At 39.8% G+C, this 21,911-nt stretch overlaps 2 protein-coding genes across 10 annotated transcripts; one reads left to right on the forward strand and one right to left on the reverse strand.

The window, feature by feature from the left end:
• Positions 1-39: 39 nt before the first annotated feature.
• Positions 40-17,226, reverse strand: sclt1 (sodium channel and clathrin linker 1). 6 transcript variants are annotated; one of them, XM_044190373.1, is made up of 22 exons: positions 17,125-17,226; positions 16,645-16,692; positions 15,331-15,398; positions 14,987-15,039; positions 14,750-14,822; positions 14,406-14,461; positions 11,775-11,910; positions 10,685-10,807; positions 10,428-10,493; positions 9,578-9,648; positions 8,771-8,861; positions 8,335-8,426; positions 7,806-7,983; positions 7,524-7,622; positions 4,839-4,910; positions 4,636-4,710; positions 4,334-4,476; positions 3,899-4,091; positions 2,141-2,337; positions 1,406-1,484; positions 505-600; positions 40-370 (listed from the first exon to the last, which is right to left on the reverse strand). In XM_044190373.1, exons 2-22 carry the CDS (start codon positions 16,676-16,678, stop codon positions 311-313), a joined length of 2,055 nt encoding a protein of 684 aa, XP_044046308.1. In that variant the 5' UTR covers positions 16,679-16,692; positions 17,125-17,226; the 3' UTR covers positions 40-310. The 6 variants fall into 6 exon arrangements, with proteins under 6 accessions (XP_044046308.1, XP_044046306.1, XP_044046307.1 ...); XM_044190371.1 differs by having other exon boundaries at positions 16,630-16,692; positions 17,125-17,139; XM_044190372.1 differs by lacking the exon at positions 17,125-17,226 and adding an exon at positions 16,942-17,083.
• Positions 17,094-21,806, forward strand: lg3h4orf33 (linkage group 3 C4orf33 homolog). Of its 4 annotated transcripts, none has more exons than XM_044190379.1 (6): positions 17,094-17,219; positions 17,918-18,111; positions 19,710-19,770; positions 20,006-20,057; positions 20,146-20,345; positions 21,037-21,806. In XM_044190379.1, the coding sequence occupies exons 2-6, from the start codon at positions 17,931-17,933 to the stop codon at positions 21,131-21,133; spliced, it is 591 nt and encodes a 196-aa protein (XP_044046314.1). In that variant the 5' UTR covers positions 17,094-17,219; positions 17,918-17,930; the 3' UTR covers positions 21,134-21,806. The 4 variants fall into 4 exon arrangements, with proteins under 4 accessions (XP_044046314.1, XP_044046315.1, XP_044046313.1 ...); XM_044190380.1 differs by lacking the exon at positions 17,094-17,219 and adding an exon at positions 17,262-17,282; XM_044190378.1 differs by lacking the exon at positions 17,094-17,219 and adding an exon at positions 17,431-17,572.
• Positions 21,807-21,911: the final 105 nt, after the last annotated feature.

Here is a 21,911-nt window from a genome sequence, read left to right on the forward strand (position 1 = left end):
TCCATCCCTATAACATTATATACAATAAAGACCACGGTGTATTTTGAAGGTGTTTATTTTGTAGTTATAACAAAGTTTATTTTACATCCTACACAAAAGACATCATTCCATCCTTACAATTCACCAGAAAACCTTTGGTACAACATCAGTGGATGCAATTGGAACATGTTTCCATTTAAACACCAGAGCACCGATAACACCACTGTTGTCATGCCTTTGGCCAAAATGTTAATATCATATTAACAAGAAGAGCAACGTGATCTAAACACACATGACACACATTTTTCCTATAGCACAGTGACAGTCGCCGTTACACAGTCTCTGGATCAACCATGGCTGTTTTCCTTCGCTGTGATGCCAACATACTCAGCTGTTAAAAAAACAAACAGATAAATAATGTCAGTATTCAATCAGATAACAAGGGAACAGGAAAACACATCTCTTGCCATGTAAAAGCAACACCATGTTACCATCTCTCTACGCAGGGGACATAGTTACCCATACCTGTTGTGTAGCAGTAGTTGCCCTTTGTTCAGCTTGTGTCAGTCGTCTCTGGAGACGACTCGTCTTCTCTTGATACTCTGCTAGCTGCCTCTCATACTGCACAAACACAGACATACCAATTTGTTACATGGAGTAAAACACACAAAAGTCACAGCATTAAAGCTTTTGTTTTCAAAGCACACGTACCAAGGAACATATGGTGCATTACCACAGACATACTTTTTTTCTGTCTGTCGTTAGTAGATGTGGGTTCTGCATTCTTATATACGCAGAAATTGTGAGTGAATCCTCACATTATTAGTTAGTAACACTCCTTTGCTACTGAACAAACACAACTTGTTTTAGGTCATCGTACGTACTCTGGCCCTAAGGCTGAGCACAAGACCCACAGTCTGTCTGTGCCAGATCCCATCATTCTAGTCAACTAAATTATTATTTCCAACTAAAAAATCATTATTTCGCAATTATGCAGTAAATGTATGAAAAAGAGTTGCAACAAATATTCTGTTGAAGTCCATAGGATGGACTGCATAAAGTTAAACTTTTCCTAATTGTCTTTGTCACGCTGCGTGGCACTTCTGACACTGAAGTTGCAGGTTTCCAGTGAACTGCCTCCTGCTTCTTGTCTTTTTGGAGCTGCTTGTCTGAGCACACTGTTACAAAGGAGGCCTGACACTTGCAGAGGCTAACAGCAGCTGAACAGGCCTGAACAGCAAAGGGCAGCTTCTCCCGTCAGGTAGAAGACAGTGTCCTACAGTGCAGGAGAAACATCTTACATTTCCTCTTATAAGACCAGAATTTTCTAAGAATTGCTCACTGTTTCATCTCCCTTTCACAATAAACTCTCTTGTACTGGAACTCAAGCTGCAGGGTGGTGTGTGCGCACATGTGTTACACAAACCTCAGCAACGGTATTATGGTCAGTTTCAAGCTGCAGCTCTAGCTCGTGTGAACGCTGTTTCTGCCGATTCAGCTCTGCTCTGAAATAGACAAAAAAAAAAAAAAAAAAAAAAGAAAAAAAAAAGAAAGAGCTAAGCCACTTCTCACAGAGACAAAGACATTTATAAAGCTTTATTTTCTAGTGTTTTAACGTTCAATATTACGAACACATCTCAGGGTAGTACAGCCGTCACTGAGGGCAAAACAACTTCAAGCGGTGAGTCAATTTCTGTTTCAACTGTTATTGAAATCTTTGATGCTGCACCTTAGCTGTTGCTTAGTCTTTGATCCAGTGTTTGAGATAAGTCCTTAGGTAGTATCAGAGGTATCAGAAGGAATTTTCTTATTTAATAAAAACACTTTGTAATTCACTTAAAAAAGTATTATATTATATATTAATTAATGTATTTCATCTTATTTTAAACTGTATTATATTGGGGTTTAGAACAGTGTTGTTTTAGCAATCTGTCAGGTACAGAAAATGTTTACTCAGCCTGGTTGCTCACCACATTGCTTCACATTTGTTAGTTACACTGACAGATGTTGTTTGAGTAGGCACATTTTTTCCCCCATTTATGTTCCCTATCATAAACTGGCAACCTTTTGGCCCCAAACCACATTTCTCAATGCATATTTTGTATCCATCTTTCCATTCTTTAATATCTGTAATGTTAAATCTACCTTCACAAGTTCTTACTTGAGGACTGTGATTTTAGTCTCGAAGGCCTGAACCTGTTTCTTGGCCTCTTCTTTCCAGCGCTGGGTACTTTTCTGCTGTGCTGTAAGAAGGCGCGTCAGGTCAGCGCTAGAGCTCCGGCTGCTTTCCTCCAGTTCCCGCACCCGTGCATCGAGTCCCTGCTCCTTCAGGCTGTACTCCTGCTCCATCTGTGACACCTGGGAGGAGAGCAGCAGAATGACGGGTTGGGTGCATAAGGTCACCCTGCTGGCCCAAAATTCATTTAAATAGATGAAGATTTACATGCCCTGCCTCGTCAGAACTAATTCAAATGAATGCGATTTATGTTATCATTCGATAATATTAGCACTTTATGCAACTTTATGCACTTTATGACTTTTGTGCGAAGCACATACTGTACTGTCCGTCTTTCTCTGTTTTTAGCTTCTGCCAACTCTCCCATAACCTTCTATGCAAGTTTCAAAATATTTCTTTCAGTAATAGCTTTCCAACTGTTAATCCAAATAGTTGTTCGACAAACACTTCTGATCAACAGGCTGAACAAATACTTTTTTTTCTTTCCCTACTGCTTTCATCTTTTCTCCCTCTCTTCTTAAAGGAGCACTACACTGATTTTTACACATGAAGATTAGTTTACTCGTCGTGAGTACTACTACTGAGCCTGAAACAACAGCTGTACAATGTCATCTGTGGCGTTAGAGGAAGCTTTCTACAGTCTGAGAAAATAATCCTCTGTCTCTCAGCTTGGGTTCGGAGACAGCTAATTTATACCGCAAAGGCTGAGTTACAAACTGAGGGTGTGGAGTTTTGAAAGATGTGGGTATTTGCCAGGCAGGGATGGTCTAATGAAAGTTATCATATTGCATTATGGGAACTGTATGATCCAGGGTTTTTAGCCTCCAGCAGCCTGCCACTCAAGCTAGCTGTCCATCAGTATTAACATTTAGCTATTTAGCACACTGGCAGTGAATATTTATGTATCTTATGTGCCTTAAATCTCAGTATGAAAACATTGATTATTATAATGTTTTTTTCTGGTTACTTTCGGCATAATTTAAATGACAGAAGCAATGTTCCTTCTTTCGAAATGTACCGTTTCCATTCAGTTTTTTCAGGCTGCTGGAGTACAGTCATACAGTACAGCAGCATCAGTAAACATGACAGTCATCTCCAACTAAATCTCAGCCTAGCCTAGATCAAACAGTTGGCTATGAACAGGTTGGTTATTAACAGACGACATGAAGCCTAATGCTACCTGGTTATTCCATCAAATATGTATAGATTTCCAGATAAGCAATGTGTGGCCATTGTGTTGGGTCATTGATCTAGTCGGATGAAGGGGGGGAAGACTGAAGGCGCATAACGGCTGACCGATCCACCTTAATTTATCAAGGTATCGCGAACGCTCAGGTCAGGCAAGGTCGCAAAATAATTGTTACACATGTCTATAAAACAAAGGTTTGTTTAATACAAAAGGAATGCATACAAACTTGTCAAAATTGTGATCCAAACACACGTCAAACTGCATTGACATCTATAGAATCTTTGGTTTTCTATCCCTTAAGAAGAGGCACCCACATGTGTCAGGATCATAATCCCCCCGGGATGAATAGCTTTGGTTATCCCCTGACTTTTCATCTAGCGCCATCATCAGGTCAAAATTTTTATTTGCCCAGTATGTTGGATGATAACGTATTTATAAGGCTAGAGAGCACCTATTTCTTCATTTCCTTCCTTTTCTATCTATCATTAAGTAACCTGTTGTTTGGCCTTCTTTTGGACCAGCAGGGAGGCCTTGCGCAGCTCATCCATCTCCCTGTGGAGCTGCAAGTTCTCCTGTTGCAGCTGGAGCCGCTCCTCGCTGACGCTGACACAGTCGTCCCTGGCTGCAGCCAGAGAGCCCTGCAGCCGACGCACTTCCTCCTGGCACCGTGACAGCTCCTCACTGTAGCTATAGATGGGCCGATCAAGAAAGGAAAGGGTCAGAGAGGCGAAGAAGAGGACAAAATATTACTTTTCCACAACCAGCATTACTGGCAGCAGATGGAGCCACATGACCACCTCCCCCTGCCGTTGTGAGTGCTCCAGGATGTGAGAAAGAATGGAGTAACGGTGGAGAGCTTAACTTCCTGCCCAGAATATGTTGAATTCAAACTAGTGAAGTGTAAACCTACAATGCCGAGTTACACTTACTCCATCTCCATCTTTTTCAGTTTGTTCTGGGTGCTTTGCAGAGTGAGGCTCATGTCTTCCTTCATCCTCTCTGCATCTAGACACCTCTGGTGAAGGGCATCAATCTTCTTGAACTCTGGCTCTGCCCTGCCCTCCTTATACACCTAAAAAAAAAAAAAAAAAAATCACCACAGGCAGCATTAAAACAATCATTAAAATTGCCCTAGCTCAATTATAAAACCATGTAATCAAACACTATCAGAACTCTGGGGCTCGCTTTAGCAGCTCCTTTCTTGTGGATTCACTGATACTTTCATAGATACCTTCTCCAGCTCCTCCTCTACAGCTTTTCTCTCTCGCAGGGACCTTTCAATCTGAGACTCTTTATCTGCACACTCCTAGAGAGAGGTGGAAAAAGAGAACGAGGAGTCAGATTGAAAAAAAAAAAGAGTAGACAGGTAGAGACTGAAAAAAGGATTTAGAGTAATGTTGAAAGAAATGTGCCCTTAACGGGCCAGGTTCTTACCAGCTGCAGTGCAGACAGCTCCTCGGCCATACGGTGGATTTGAAGGTTGCACTGCTTGCGCACATTATCCACCTGTTAAAGTCACACAGTTCCAAAATGGGCAATGACTACAGGGATCTGGGAAGTGCAATTGCTTTGCATTACTTTAGACAGACAGTGGCTTTTATTAGACAAAAAAAGAAGGTACTTGAGTTGGCCACTTAACTCAGCAGCTTAAGTTTACGTCAAAAATGTGAAGAAAGTTACCGTATTCACACTTTTGTTTTGACTGTGCTTATTTTGACTTTTTGGCAGCACGTTCAGATTATTAAAATCACCCGGAAATTACCAGTCCACACCACTGAGGCTGTAAGGACTTTTTAGGAATGAGGTTTTCCAATGTGTCAAGCCTATGATACCAAAGATTTTGGGCAATAGAAAAAGCGGACTGCATTTGAAATAGTACAACGAAATAAAAGTAGAGTAAAATGTATGGGGATATAATAAAAACCTTAAAGGTCAAGATGCAAATAAACATCTAGCAATAACTTTGTAATGTATTTATTGAGTTGAATTCTCGATAGTAATCATTTTGATTTGCGTTCTCTGTCTATTTGCCAGTTTGAGAAAATATAAAAATAGAGGGACAAAGAAATATAATAGCAACTTGATAAATCTCTGTAATATTCTTATTACAGTATTGTATAGTCTTAGTATTGCTATAGTGGTCTGTGCTGTCCTTGTGGTCCAATGAATGCAAGATAAAAAAAGTAAACGTAAAATTAAAATACATTCCGGGTTAATAATCACAAATAATAAGACAGCAGCTTTCAGATAAATCACTTAACCTGAGCCACTACATACATACACTCAGAATGTCTAATTAAACTGGCTCATTTACACTATTTAATTTCTAAAATGGTTTATTTAACAAATTTAATTTCCTTATGTGTAAGAAGTGATACTAGTTTGGTGTATCCTGGTGGCCTTGAATTTTAAATTGCTGAACACATAGTGTTGTGCAACAAAGGTCTCCCTAGTTTGGGAGACCTTTGTTGCACATCATCCCTTCTTTCTCTCCCCTCATTTCCTGTCACCTCTCTACTGTCCACTATCAAATGCCACTAATAGCAAATGCCCCCCCTAAATACTAAGTGATAATGAAAGGTGAAATTCATTATTTGTAGGCTGTTGCATATACTCCTAGATCCCTGCAAGGAAATGAAAAATCTTCGAGCACTGAAATAGATCAAGTATGTCTTACTTGTCCAAATCTGAATTAAATCATTACTCTTCAGCAACAAAACATCTCTTAGAGGTTAAAAAAGAATTAATTAATTAAAATAAAAACCCTTACCTTAAAAACGTACCCTGTGGAGTTTTTGACCACTAGTAATGCTATGGTTACGCTAAAGTTATGTTTACATTCAATGTTTCTCACCAAACTCATGAAACATTTGCAGAGCCAACTTTTAGGAAGAATTTGAAACCTTGTTTACGTCCATGTTTGCCTGCTAGTGCACTCTACTTTTTCCTTGCCTTTGTCGGCATGTTGCTACATTTCTTGGCACGTTACATCAACCAGCGGTCCACCAGTGTGAATAGCGTGAAACCATCGGCAGGACTTTGTGTCACTTTCTGCACATGCAATCCTCGTGCATGTGCACCGGTGTTGGGACTCCACAGATGAATTAATTCATTTGTGTGACTATAACTGAACTCTATTAGGAGACCACATGCTTGTTTGTTCTGTAAACAAAGAGAGAGCAATGGAACTCAGTCTCCCAGAATCCCCAGAGGTGTGAACTCCACCCATGTGGTCAAAACTGTTCATGTTCTGAGTCTATTTTGGTAAACTCCACCCCTCGTGCATAACTGTCTGAGTGGTACTTAAGTCCTTGGGTAAGTCTGAGGTCTGACTGTCAATGTAAGCAGTTTTGGGATTAATTCTTCATTACACATTCTTATCTCAACACTGAATGACTTTAAGTGAAGATGAGGGAGAAAGAGGATTAAGATGAAAAATTTGCCTCACACAACCTCCAACTCCATGAGAAAATTACCTGGAAGGTAATAAGGCAAAGGCAAGGGAAGGTCCATACTTTACAGATAGTCTAACACATCAACAGTTACTCTCTAAAATACCATCTTTTGCTGAAGGCCAGCCAGAGACTGAGATGACAGCCAGCGCTGCAGTCATACTAGGCTTCATTAACAGGATTAAACAGTTGAAGGGCTTGATGAAGAAGACCCATTAATGGAGCATTAATCACCATGTCCCGACTGAGGTTAGGCAGGGGGAAAGAGCAGTGCTTTGCTTTTGGCTTAGTACATCAGTACAGTTAGAGGTTACGCTTCCATGCAAGGCTAATTATAAATCAGAAATTCTGTGGTTTCTGTAGTTTTTACAGATATTACTTTCTTTGAATTTTTAGTATACAGAGTTGGCACCAAATATCTTGACATCATCCAGTGCTTTTAAGTAATGGTGTGATACATTCGGTAGCTTAAAAGCAGATTTTAGTCACACACACAGCAAATTACATGGAGGGCATTTAAGAATAAGCTATGTTTCTAAGATTTTTTGTAGATATTAAAGCCTATTCCAGACAGCTAACATTCTTTCATGGAGTTTCAGTACTGCATCAACTACTGTAGAAACAGCCCAGCAGTTCTTGCTCAGAGAGCTATTCAGTAACTCCACACCTCTTTTCTGGTGCGGACTGCAGCATCCTGGATTAACTGTTTAATGGCCTCCTTTGTCTTCTCCAGCTCTTCTGTCTTCTGTTTCTCTCTTAACAGGGCCTGAAGGGAGAGGGTAAAGACAGACACAGCAACACATTTCAGTGGGCAGAGTTCTAAAGTGTTGAAGGGATGTGGACACTAGTCAGAGCATACTGCAGATTTAGGAGAAGGTTCTGCCAGTGAAAAAGACAAAAAACAGGGAAGGGATAGAGAAAGAAAGGAAGAGACAATGACTGCTATCACCTGGTCCTTCTGCAATGCGGCCTCCTCGGCCACCTGAACACTCTCTCGGACTTTGGCCAGGGCCTCATACTTCTCCTCTTCTAGGGTGGTGCAACGTGCCTGGAGTTCCCCCACCTTTCTCTCCCACACAGTTTGATCTCTGCGAACTGCCTCTGCCTCCTGAGTTGCAACCTTTAGTCTGGCAATGGAGAAAAAGAAGTGAATACCAGCAGCAGGGGGAAGGACAGGAAACTGCTGCTTGGCTCTGCGATGCTGAAATTCTGGTGTGAAATTTCAAGACTTCCCAAAAGATTCATACATCGCACTGCTTCCAGAAGCTCAACTACTGTTCTTTCTGAAATTGGTTAATGTTGTCTGGCTACTGCTATATATTTTAATTCAATTTGAAAAACAGAATGTGGTATGATCATGTCTAGAGACCCATTTGTAAAACGTGCTGAATAGTTCCACAATGCTGCATACATTTCATAAATGCTTGAAACTCTTGAAAGAGTCAGAAAAGGGTGACAATGGGATTACATGTGCTCACCTGGCCTCTAGCTGGCTCAAGGCTGCCTGAAGCTGTTGGAGCCGTCTGTCTGCTGCATCCTCTCGGCCCTGAGCTTCTGCCGCATCTTCCTCCTCCTATACACACACACACACACACACACACACATCTATTGGTTTTCTCTTAATTAACTGGATTAATCATTTTGTTTAGAAAATAGCCAAAATAATGACAAATAGTGGCTACTATAGCCCAGAGTGATGCCCAAAGGCCAAAAAACACAAAACCTGATTAATGTTATTTTAATTAAAAAACAGAATCAACTGCTGTCTCAATTGCTTCAGAACTACTTCAATGTGTGTTCAGTCTTAAGAGTCCTGATCAAGTTCCCCCCTACCTTCCCCGCTCCCATTAGGTGGAGGACCAATTTTCTTCTGCAACATATTTTTTATTCTACGCATTTTTTATCTTCTCTCACCCGTCTCTGCATCTGGTCCTGGACATTCTGCAGCAATTTGGTCATCTCATCCACTTTGGATGTGGCAGTCCTCAGCTCAGCCTTGGCCTGACTATACCAGGAGGACAGAGAGTAAACAATAGTTCAAGGATATAACAACATAGAAACCTGGCCGTAGTTTATAGTCGCCTTATATGGTTGTTAGAATGAAAGAAAATAGTTTGCCATTTTTTGAAATACACTAAGAGTAAGAGTTAGATGAGAAAATTGATACCGCTCTGATGTCTGCATAGTAGATATGAATCTAGCACCAGAAGCCGGTTAGCATAGCTTAGCATAAAGACTGGAAACAGGCAGCAGACAGCTGTAGCTTCATATTTACCGTACAGACACGAGAGTGGTATTGAGCATGTCATCTAACTCTCAGCAACTAACTTTGCTTAACTAAGCAAACGGTAGATTCTAAACACAATTAATATATATCGCGAAGGCCATTTTTTTACAAATAAAATATCATTCACATTCCATTTTTTTCCCTCATGGATATGTGTTCAACCTGTATTTCCCAACATGGGGTTGAACCATGGGTTGAACACTGTGAGACTCTTTCACACCGACTAATTGAGCATCCTGCTTCTAACCTTTACATTTTCATTACTTCTGCTGGTGTGGCATTGTGCACAGGTCACTGGCCATGAAACAAACCTTTTCAACTGACAGCAAGTCTACAACTGATGTGGGAAATTGACATCAAAGGGGTAAAAGTAACCTCACACAGAGCAAGACCTCTGGCAGCAGCCATTTTGAATCTCTGAGGTATTTAGTTACCTGAGCTGGCTGTGTAGCTCCTCCATCTCTGTGCTCTGCTCTGTCACTGTCTTCAGGAACTGCTGGTTAGTCTGTGTGTGGCAAGAGAGACAAGACTGCCATTTGTGTGGCATGACTCCAAACACACAACTCGAACTTTATCCCAAAACCAACTTTCCCCTAAAACTTTGTATGTCCTTTTGGAACAAACCTTTAAGAGCCTGTCAGTCATTCATGGCTACAAAGTCAATCGTTCTCACATACAGAAAAAGCTGCTTGTATGAGAAGTCAGAGAGGGGAAAGCCCAAGGCTTGTCCTCTCATTAAAAATGCATCAGAGGGATATAGTATTACTCTCTCCTCGCACACTGTATTGTGTCCTAAGTAAGCACCACACACACATGTGTATGTGTGTGTGCATGGGGTTTGTATGTGAATAAATATATGCACAATATGCTGTACGCCTTAATCTCCAAGTAAGGTTGAGCCTCTATCAGATTACTGTCTAAATAGAGCCTCAACAGTTTGACGCTGAGTGTATTTATGTGTGACTGTAGTGTGTGTGTGTGTGTGTGTGTGTGAGAGAGAGAGTGCGAGAGTGAGAGAGAGAGCGAGAGAGAGGCACTAGTATATAAAGTATGTGCTGGAAAAAGAAAAAGCTATGGTAGTTAGAGGATTACAGTGCAAGCTGACAATCCATTATACAACCAAGACAGCTCTGGCTGACTACCAGAGTGATTTAGAACCCGATTCACTTAGTTACGAGATTAATTATTAGAGGAGGGTTAATTTCAGAGAAGTGCACAGCATTTAGATCCCGTGGCTAATTAGGAGGCAATAATTTAACATGCTTTTAATTAACCATAACTTACCGATTCCAGTTTCTGATTTGCCACTTGAAGTTTGTGTGTGTGCTGCTGGAACTGAACAAGCTGATCCTGTGATGGAAAAAAAGAGGCATTCAATAAAAAAGTAACTGCTTGTAATTACATGATGCTTATATCAAGCAATAACGGAGGCCAAACTGCTCTAATTAACCCTTTTTCTATGATAATGGCTCCATCTAGTGGTGAAAGGCTGATGTACTAATAATATGCCAGCACTGCATGTTTATGTGGGAAAACTGAACCTTAAGCTGCAGTCTCTGAGCATCGTGGATCTGTCCATCAGAGATGGTCTTCTGGTAGACCTGCTGGAGGCGGTCCAGCTCCTGGGCTGCTGTCTGCCACAGCTCCATGGCCTGCACCCGCTCCTTAACAAATACATGTAAAAACACACAGACACGTTCATACACACTCAGACTAATTTATTCATGTTAAAGAAATTTTGCTCACTTATTAGGGGTTACATGAGAGGAACAATATCAACCATCTCTGTGCATTCAGTAGAGAAACTGATCCAGGACATAACCGGGTGTAGAACAGGCGTGGAAAACAGCTCGACTCTGTAAAAGAGAACAGCTCCAAAGCTGTCTTATTTTTATGTTGTATCTTGTTTGCAAGTCAGCACTAAATTAAAAAAAAAATCACCAGAGCCACTGGGACCAGCTGTTGTTGTTGCTGTTGTCAGTTAATAGCTCCAACGCGAGCCAACTACTCAATAAACTATCATATGTCTTGTTTTCTGTTGCTACATATGTAAAATACAGATGATACAACATGTAAATATGAGTGTTTCCCTCTGCTTCCAGTCTTTGTGTTGAGCCAATTTAAAGCAAGACTATGTAATGTTTGAAAGAAGAAATAAGACATTATTCCTCTTAAACATGAAAAGTTTAATTCATAATCAATAACACGCACCCTTGCTTTATTCAACGCCCTCAGGGGTTTTGCAGTTACAGCCTTACTTGGTCTGGTATGACCAGTAGCTCATGGTGGCTAATGGTAGCTGATGTTAGCAAACTTTAGGTAAATGCTGCTGTATAACGCACGTTATTGTATCACTTTGCTGACTCTTTGCCACTTGTCCTACTGTAACATTAGTTTAGCATTTTAGCTAAATGCTAAACTAATGTTACAGTAGCACAAGTAGTGCTAAACACATTAATATCATTTAACTCCCAATCAGACCGCAATCAAGCGTATTTCCCGGTGTCATAGCATTTCTTTAGATCATACCATGACACAGTACAACAAATTATGTAAACAGTATAAACACATACTTGTAAAAGTGGACTAAATGTACATAGGTTTAGACATCCCATGTGGACATATGCAGACCTGTTCAGACAGCTGGACCTGTTCTTGGAGGTTTCTGATGACTGCTTCCTCCTCTACAGTGCTGCCCTCCACTCCTGAAGGCACCGGCAGGGCATGAAGTTGCTTCTCAACAGACTCCCTCAGCTCTGCATGCAGCCTGGCAAAGATGGGGGTTGATAGTAAAAGGGTAATTTATAAAAAAAGATAATAATTGCAGATAGCTTTTGATTGTAAATATTAGTCAAAGATAACACAAGTAAACACAAAATGCAGTTTTTAAATGAAGGTTGTTATTATTAAGGGAAAACAAAATCCAAATCTACATGGCCCTGTGTGAAATAGTGATTGCCCCCTAAACCTAATAACTGGTTGGGCCACCCTTAGCAGCAACAACTGCAATCAAGCATTTGCGATAACTCATCTTTACAGAATTGTTGTAATTCAGCCACATTGGAGGATTTTTGAGCATGAACTCCCTTTTTAAGGTCATGCCACAGCATCTCAATAGGATTCAGGTCTATATATACATAGATATATATATACACACACTATCTATCATATATATATATATATATATATATATACACATACATATATATATATATACACACACACGTATATACGCGGCTGGATAGCTCAATTGGTATTCGAACACGGGGGACCAGGGTTCGAATCCCCCTCGGAATGCATTGAGCAATGACCCATCATCCAGTGTGGGTCCTTGGGCAAGACCCTTCACGCTACTGCCTACCTCATGATGATGATGAGAGACAATGAAATACGTGACATGCCGGCTCAGACGTTGCCCGGCCAAACAAGGTCTGCGTCAGGTGTTGGGGAACCAGAACATCGAGATGACAAATGGGCTAATGGAACAAGACGGAGATGGGCGAGATGCGATAATAAGGCACAAGTCAGCTCAATGGCAAGAACAAGGCCCAGGCAATAAACAGCTACGCCCTGCCAGTGATCAGATACCCTGCGGGAATAATAAGGTGGCCAAAGGAAGAGATACAGACCACAGACTTTAAGACGCGAAAGCTCCTCACCATGCATGGAGCGTTCCATCCCAAATCTAGCACCCCGAGACTGTACGCTAGCCGTAAGGAAGGCGGCCGTGGACTAGTGAGTGTGAGAGCCACTATCCAGGATGAAACATCCAAGATCCACAAGTACATCAAAGATAAGGCCCCAACAGATGACGTGCTCAGGGAATGTCTCAGGCAATGGGGAAAAGAGGAAGAGGTGCTGGAGGAGGGACCATCATGGGAGGACAAACCCCTACATGGGATGTATCACCGGAACATAACTGAAGTGGCTGATATCAAGAAATCCTACCAATGGCTAGAGCGGGCCGGATTGAAGGACAGCACAGAGGCACTCATCATGGCTGCACAGGAGAAGGCCCTGAGCACCAGAGCAATAGAGGCCCAGATCTACCACACCAGACAAGGCCCAAGGTGTAGACTGTAGGCCCCTGAGACAATCCAGCACATAACTGCAGGGTGTAAGATGCTGGCAGGAAAAGCATACATGGAGCGCCATAACCAAGTGGCTGGCATAGTGTACAGGAACATCTGCACTGAGTATGGACTGGAAACCCCAAAGTCAAAGTGGGAAACACCTCCAAAGGTGGTAGAGAATGACCGAGCCAAGATCCTGTGGGACTTCCAGATTCAGACTGACAGAATGGTAATGGCGAACCAACCAGACATCGTGGTGGTGGACAAGCAGCAGAAGAAAGCAGTTGTGGTTGACGTGGCAATACCAAGTGTTGTCAGGAAAAAGGAACATGAGAAACTAGAAAAATACCAAGGGCTCAGAGAAGAGCTGGAGAAGGCCTGGAAGGTGAAGGCGACAGTGGTGCCCGTGGTCATCGGAGCACTCGGGGCAGTGACCACCAAACTGGAGGAGTGGCTACAGCAGATCCCTGGAAGAACAACAGACATCTCGGTCCAGAAGAGTGCAGTACTAGGAACAGCAAAGATACTGCGCAGAACCCTCAAGCTCCCAGGCCTCTGGTAGAGGACCCGAGCTCGAAGGATGAGACCACCCGCAGAGGGTGAATGACAAAGTTTTTTTATACATAGATAGATAGATAGTGAAAATACACTACAGAAACAGATATGAATTTATATACATATAGATATCTATATCTATATATATCTATATATCTATATATATATATATATATATACTATCTATCTATCTATCTATCTATCTATCTATCTATCTATCTATCTATCTATCTATCTATCTATCTCTATACAGTGAAAATACACTCTACACAAACGAGTAGTAGTAGTCTGCGGTGCGAACACAGGGCATCTGTACGACGTATAGCCAATCATAATGTCTTACTATGTTACGTCATCTGTAAATGCAGGATCCCAAGTGGATTTGCCAGGCAAAGCATAATACAAGTTAGCAAACAAATTATAATCTGATATTCTCTAAGTTGATTGGTTGATCAGAATCAGAATCAGAAATACTTTATTGATCCCTGAAGGGAAACTCTTTGTTACAGTAGCTCGCCTTTACGTCAGTGCACACAGGAGAAACGCTGAAGATGTTGATTGCTGTGATAAATGATTGCTTTTTTCTCCTCTTGTGTAACTACTCTCCATATGTTGACACCAGCGGTTTTTATACCTTTCATTCTCCTTGACAACCCTCTCCAACTTCACTTTGATGTCTGTCATCAGCGCCTGTTGATTCAAACAAGTAGATCAACACTGACTGTTATTAATTACTTAAGACATCCTGATAGACTTTAGGGCACCTGTAATCAAATTTAAGTCCAGATGTGACCAAACACATGACTAAAAAATGATTTGAAAAAATTATCAATTTAGCAAACGTCAAGAGCTTATGTATACATCTTGTTACTTTAGTATATATTTACAGCATATTTATAGTATTTTTGTACATGAGGTCAAGATATTTAACATCTTTGTACAGTATTTCATTTCACTGTGTGTCTCATTGTTTTTCACCTGGTATCTCTGCAGCTGTTCAGTCATTTCATCCATGTGCCGATCATACTCCGATAAGAGAGGAGCCATTACACTATAACACAGATGAATAATGATGTCACTTGAGTTAAAAAAAAAAACAGTATGTTTTTGCTCTGCAGTGCACTCATATCAACAGAAGGCTGTTTTCCCCATAACTCGGACTTGCAACAAGAATGTGTTGACTGTCATACAGGAACGACTTTTACTGAGCCTGACCTTCGATCTGAGATCCAGGGTGCAGGAGACTCGGCCTGTCTTGCCTCCTCAACCTGATGAACATAAGAGATGCAGGGGGTGAAGGTGTCATTATGGGGTGTCCAGTTGTAGTTAATTTTACTAAGTACTCTGTTTCCTTTATTAACAAAATAAAATACAGATGGAGGGGTTACAGAGAACAGAGCCTTCATTAATCAAAATTCCCATATGTGTAAGGTATATCTTGTCGAATAATTTCAGTCAAATTAAAGTCAAATAAATAAACACAAATTGTTTACTGAAGATACCAAATAATGAGTTAAATCTTTGTCAATTTATGGAGGTTTTTACAGATGTCTTTGTACCTGAGATGGTGTGGATTGAGTGTGGTGCCCATACTGATACTGGCTGAGTACAGAATTTAACCTGTGGACTGAACACACACACACACACACACACACACACACACACACACACACACACACACACACACACACACACACACACACACGTTGCTCCACTATTCAGAGTTGCTTGGTTTGCCCATCAAACTGGGCTATTTTGAAAATGCTAATTTTCACAAATGTGGTCCTAGTTTTAAATTATAATTTTAAATTAAATTACCACTCAGTTATAGTTAAAGAAGAAAAAGAGCATTACAAACATCTTAGAAGTGCATGTTGACTCTGGACTGGAGTATCTGGCAATTCAAGGACAGATCCAGCAATGGTTGACTGTGTTTGCTGGTAAGTACACTGCCAGTTCAGCCATAAGTAAAGTTACAGCAGTTTTTCTGAGAGAAGCCACAATTGTGGCTAGAAGTTTGTTCCAGTTCAGAGTTATACAAAACTTAAAAAACGACGAGATAATTAAAGAGGCCATGAATGAGAAATAAGAAATAAAGGTATGTAAGAAGGCAGCAAAGATGACAGATGGATAAACAGAAAAAGATGCATGTGAGAAGGAAGAGAGAGACACAAAGTCATGAAATTATGAGAGAGACCTAGGCATGTATTCATCAAGCCTTTCAGAGTTGGAAAATGGCCCTAACCAACCCAAAAATTTGAGTGTGAACATTTAGTCCTACTTTTAGGTAGAGGCATTTCGTCAAAGAGATTTCATATAGTTCATTATAGTTTCCTTTGGACTTGTCATGAACATCTTAATAATTAAGATATAAGGTTAATTGTTGCTGTTGTGGCAAAATGGTCCAGGCACACATAAGCACAATGACAATGAAATGAAAGCAGACCAACAGTCCTGATAAAGCCTTGATGTGGGTCTATTTATTTGTTCTATTATTATGAACTTATAACGCACGATCTACAGTATGCATACATACATACATACATACATACATACATATATATATATATATATATATATATATATATATATATATATATATATATATATATATACACAATATAGCTAGTGTATGTTTAAATAGACATACAACGATGATGGAGCAATCACGGTGCCATGTATCTCCGTTTGGGGCAGTCTCATGCCACAGAGTCATGGTGGCTTATTTTGAATTTGCAGCCTGTTATTGCTCTCCATTTGAACACCTGGGCAAGGTTAAACTACCTTTACACGAGTTTTAAGATCATTTTGGGCTGAATAAATTTGATGGACCTGGCAAACTGTTGGAGCTATCCTACCTGCTTTGTCCTTACCTTGATCACGCAAAAACTCAACTTCTGCTTCCATGCTGAAGGTGTAGTCTAAACAGAAGCAAAACAATTTGCGTTGGCAAATTAAAAACGATCACCAATAAGTTAACCAATAAGTTACCTCGCAAACTAAACGTTAACGTTAAAATATAAGCAGCTACAATTTGCCCTAGTTATGCCAACAGTTATTTTGTGCGGGAGTTTAAAAGCTTTATTTCAACAGTAACATACATGTCTTCAGCTAACCTAACGACGTTACAAAGCTACTAAAAACATTTATAGCGAGCTAGTTTGCGTTACCTGTGGGTTACCTGGTGAAGTTCGAGTTAGCTGGGGCAGCTAACTAAATCTTTTGATCTCTTAAACAAATGGTTAACATGCAACACAAAATATTTTCACAGAAAGGTGACGCTTTCGAGTTACATAAATGTATTGTCTGGTACTTGGTAGCTTAAAATACAAAATCATAAGTGGGGTTTTTACTTTAAACTTCGGTTCCGCCGTCCGTTTTGAAGTAAACAAATATCAACCAATGGCAATGAAGTGCACCGAAAAAGTGGTTCCGTCTGTACAACAGAGTAAGTAGTAAAGAGTTCCACTCTGTGCTGGGAAGCTCCGGTCGGATATATTTTGGAGGCTATGTCAGTTCAAGAAATCCAATCTTTTAGTTTCAAATTGGGTATTATATATGTTTTCACCCCGACGAGCTTGTCTGGTTCGTCAGAAAGTAGCAAACGTAACGTTATTGGTATAAAATTTGCTGCATAGCTCTCGGCCAACTGGTCATGTGATTTGCTAACGTTAACAAAATTCGAGTTTGGTTATGTTAACGTTGCAAAATTTCTATTTGTATTTTATTTGTTATATTATTGTATATAATTTGTTAAGAATTGAAATCGATTCTAATCTCAAACCACAACCTGGACACCAAGTAAGTTCAATTTGATAGTTCCAAGTTTTCCATATCAGGAAGTCAATTTTACTATCTTGATAAGTTATTGAGTAACAGAACTGCATTTGACAGATTAACCTAATTTGATAACAAACTGCTTAAAGAGCCAAACAGGGAGTAAGACATGACAAGCTCAGCTGGAGCACAGTTGAGAGTATTTAAGCCAGTGAGTCTTTGGAGCTTTGACAAAATGGGGGTAGCTCATGGACTACAGTTTATGACACTTATCCACATTCTGCTATGCTGTGAATCTATGTAAGTTTGCAATTTATCGCTGCACTATGTTACTAGCAGATTCTCATTCTGATTGAATTTTTCTTTCAGTCTTCTTACGCAAATGCAGTTTTTGATCCAGCACACCTGGGATAGCAATCCTGTGAATCATGACCCTATCAGGATCATTTTCTCTCCTGGGCAAGGAGGGCTGAAGATAGAGTTGTTTGGTCCCTTCTTCAATGACCCAGCAGCTCCTGCAGGGCCCCCCAGTCAGCCCTTCCCTGGACTCTGGGATTATGAAGGTGGGTAAGAGGGTAGGAGCTCAGGCGATGCTGTATGTGTGGTACTGCACTAAACAGCTTCATGCAGATCTGTGGCAAGAGCTTTTAGGGATTTACTGACAAATCCATGATGAATGTCTATGTGTGATCTAAGTGATTGCAAAAGTGTGATCTTAAAGAAGACAAAATGAATGATTTAATGGAACGTGATATGATGTCACAATGGCAAATTGGATAACTAAAGGTAACATTTTTAAAAAACCCTTTGAAAAAGTATTCCACGAATCTCCATTTAAGAAATCATTAATTTATTAATCATTTGAAGACTAATTGGCACAGGTAGTGTTCATTTTATAACTTTTTTACCAAAAGTTTTTAATGGTATTACTTAAATGTAAATTTAATTAATCACGTTATAACTAGTTTTTTTTATAATGTATCGCTAATTAAAGGAATAGTTCAGCATTTTGGGAAATATGCTTATTTTCTTTCTTGTCAAGAGTTAGATGAGAAGATCTACACCATTCTAATATCAGTTTGTCAATATGAAGCTACAGACAATAGACGGTTAGCTTAGTTTAGCTTAGCTTAGCAAAAAATCTGCCTACCAGCACTTCTAAAGTTCACTAATTTACACGTTACATATTGTGTTTAATCCGTATAAAAACAAGAAGTTGTGTTTTCCCCCGTTTCCACTCATTATGCTAAGCTAAGCTAACCATCTCTTAGCTCCAGCTTCATTCGGACAGATATGATAGTGTAGTGATCTTGTCATCTAACTCTAACCCTAGGCAAGAAAGCAATTGAGCATATTTCCTATAGACATACAGTCTATGGTATTTCCCAAAATGTCGAACTATTCCTTTGACTGATTATAACTAACCAATTAAAAAGTGTGCAGTTATTCCAGTGGCACACTCCAGATTCCATAGTGTTGATTCAAACTGAACTTTATAACTATCACAAAGGTCGTATTTATGGCCTATTGTAATAAACTGCATTATATTGTACAGGCGTTGCTTTTATGGCTCCCAACCCCAATAGTTGTACTTATTATAACGTTGTTATTCCAGTCATGATTTAGGGATTTAGTCTGTATAATGCAATTTTAGGCCACTCTAAAAGCTCAGAAATAAAAATTCAAAGTTCAATGAGGTTGGAGAGACTAGGGACTAGCTCTGTTTATGAGGCCATAATTGTAATTGTATTATCATTATTATGGTGACACAGCAGTTAAACCCTGTGATGAGGCTGAGTAATAACAATCCTATCTAATTGACCTTAAGTAGGTTCGATTTCCGTTTAATGAGCCCCACATATTTGGCCTCATTAATGTTACTTATTAGATTGGAAACCAACCCTATTATAATCTAACTAGATAATGAGCATGCTGCTAGGTAAGCAGGTGTGATGGTCTTCATATCTTATTTGAAAGTTTATATATATATTTAATTTTTACATAATATTGTTAAACTGTCACTTCAAATAAATTACTCAAATTATTTAATTATTGTCTTTTTTCTCTGGAATAGGTGCTGATGGGGCTAATAACACCCTTTGAGTAGTTTATTAATCAGGGCATAACCTGATTAAGTTATTTTTCTTCTTCATCTCCTCAGTCGTGGAGTCCTTCTTCCTTGATAGTACTACAGAAAATTACCTAGAAGTGGAGCTTTGTCCGTAAGTACAGAACTAAGCTGTTGTAACATCTATGTCAGTTATATATATATATATATATATATATATATGTGTGTGTATATATATATATATATATATATATATATATATATATATATATATATATATATATATATATATATATATATATATATATATATATATATATATATATATATATATATATATATATATAGACAGTTTAAATACAAACATACAAACTGTATTTTCATTTTAGACATGGACAGCACCTGATATTATTGCTGTCAGGAGTCGGCCAAGCATTCCAGGTAGGCAGACATATAGGGTGTTATTGAAGGGGGCAGCAGTACTTTTAGTTAAGTGTTTAAGTTTTTATTTTTGTCTTGAAATCTCCAGCAACAACTGCCCATGGTGTTTAATGCCACAATCACAGGGGGCAGGTGGATGGGTGAGGCTCTCCTCCCCTGGTCGTACTTCCCTCCCAATATCAACAAGATGAACTCCTACGCCATCCATGGCTCAGAGGAGAAGCGTACATATGAGGCTCTCTATCCCATCCCCAAGGAGGAGATAGTGGAAGGCCAAAAACCCAACTTGTGAGTATGCTGACTTCTATGAGTACAGTTGTTTGAGGTCATGTACACCGACATTATTTATAGTAAAACATGGTTTTGTTTTGAAGGGGTACTCCAGCAATGGAATTGGGGGACCTTGAGAGAGACAGATTTATAGAGTGGTTAAAATCAAAGCTGCAGAGGTCGAAATATCCTGACTTTCAGTCCCTGGGTCAAGCTCCAAAAACACTGTATCCTACATTTCCCATAATGCAGCGCCATGGCGTCTTTCGTTAGAAATTCCCTTAAGGCCCTGACACACCAGGCGACGCAACAGTTGGCTTTTGTCGGCGCTAGTTGTTTAACAATGTCTTTCAAACTCCACCCCCCAGTTTCGGTTGCAAATTTAAAGTTTCAAGCCCCAGTCAAGATAACCCTAATGACATCATGAGGATTTTTTTGATGACATCATCAGGGTTATTTTCTCAGACTTTAGAGACCTTCCTCCAGAGCCACAGAGGACATTTTACAACTGCTTTTTACAGGCTGAGTTGGACTTCTCGTGATGAGTAAACTGATCTTGTGTGAAATTGGTGGAGTGCCCCTTTAATTTTTTTTAATTTTTGCAGCCAGACTTAAAAAAAGAGATGTACAGTATTTCGGTGTATGAATGTAAAAGTGTGTATATGAGAGTTTTGCGCATCCAATGTTAAACTCTCTTCCTGTCTCTTAGCCACCGCCTTGAGTATTTCCAAAATTTCCGCCTGCAAAGCATCATGGGAGAAGGTTGGGTCCAGCCAGAGTCTGATCTGTGGAAGGGAAAGCCCTGAGCTTTCTCTCTCTCCTGCACACACAGACACAAACACAAACACACACACCAGAGCGGCAGGGCAATAGTACATACACTCATTGACAGGGAACAAAGGGCAATCAATCTTTATTAGTTAATGATGTCAAACGATATGACAAGAAATATGTTACCAGCTTGTCAGAGCGTATTAGCCGTCACACACATCTGTACAAGCACACAGACACACACACACACACACACATCACAAGGTATTGGACTTCACCGTAATTTGCCTCTGCAGAGTGTGACCTACAGCGGTCATACTGTGGATGGTGGCAAGGAATGCTCACTTTGACATTCAGCTCCTGTGTAGCCTGTGCATTTCACTTCACTGAGATAAACCACAGCAGGTTCTTGTGATTCTTTGTCCTGACTGTTTAGAGACACACACACAACAATCATACACACAACACAGAAGACACAGCACTTTTGAATTAGTGCTGTAGTGTAATTGGATCCTTTTGCAATCATTCCACTACCTTTATTGATTTCCTTTTACAATTAAATATGTGTACATATTGATTGCATATTGCCGGTGAAGTGTATTGTCAGTTTTTTTTTCTCTGTAATTGACAAATGTTACTTTTAATTGTTTTTCTGATGTGTGATCATGTTTCAGTGCCATGTCTATCTATTAAAATAATGGTTCATCATTTTGAGAAATATGCTTTTTATTTTTCTTGCAGAGAGTTAGATGATAAGTTTGCAGTGAGTGAAGAAGCACTTAGATCCATTACTTAAGTACCCGTACAAAAATG

The sequence above is a fragment of the Siniperca chuatsi genome, linkage group LG3, assembly GCF_020085105.1.
Source record: "Siniperca chuatsi isolate FFG_IHB_CAS linkage group LG3, ASM2008510v1, whole genome shotgun sequence".
NCBI lineage: Eukaryota > Metazoa > Chordata > Actinopteri > Centrarchiformes > Sinipercidae > Siniperca > Siniperca chuatsi.

Bases quoted from the DNA above. Each gene is read 5' to 3' on its own strand.
- sclt1 (XM_044190371.1), bottom strand. From the start codon at position 16,678: ATGGAAGCAGAAGTTGAGTTTTTGCGTGATCAAGGTAAGGACAAAGCA. The intron at 4,911-7,523 runs GTGTGGAGTTAC...TGACTTTAACAG, and splicing joins CAGTCCGCACCAGAAAAGAG to GTGGATAATGTGCGCAAGCA. The intron at 1,485-2,140 runs GTAAGAACTTGT...TGTCTATTTCAG, and splicing joins ACTAAAATCACAGTCCTCAA to AGCAGAGCTGAATCGGCAGA.
- lg3h4orf33 (XM_044190377.1), top strand. From the start codon at position 17,718: ATGACAAGCTCAGCTGGAGCACAGTTGAGAGTATTTAAGCCAGTGAGT. The intron at 17,849-17,917 runs GTAAGTTTGCAA...TTTTTCTTTCAG, and splicing joins CTGCTATGCTGTGAATCTAT to TCTTCTTACGCAAATGCAGT. The intron at 20,058-20,145 runs GTAGGCAGACAT...TGAAATCTCCAG, and splicing joins GAGTCGGCCAAGCATTCCAG to CAACAACTGCCCATGGTGTT.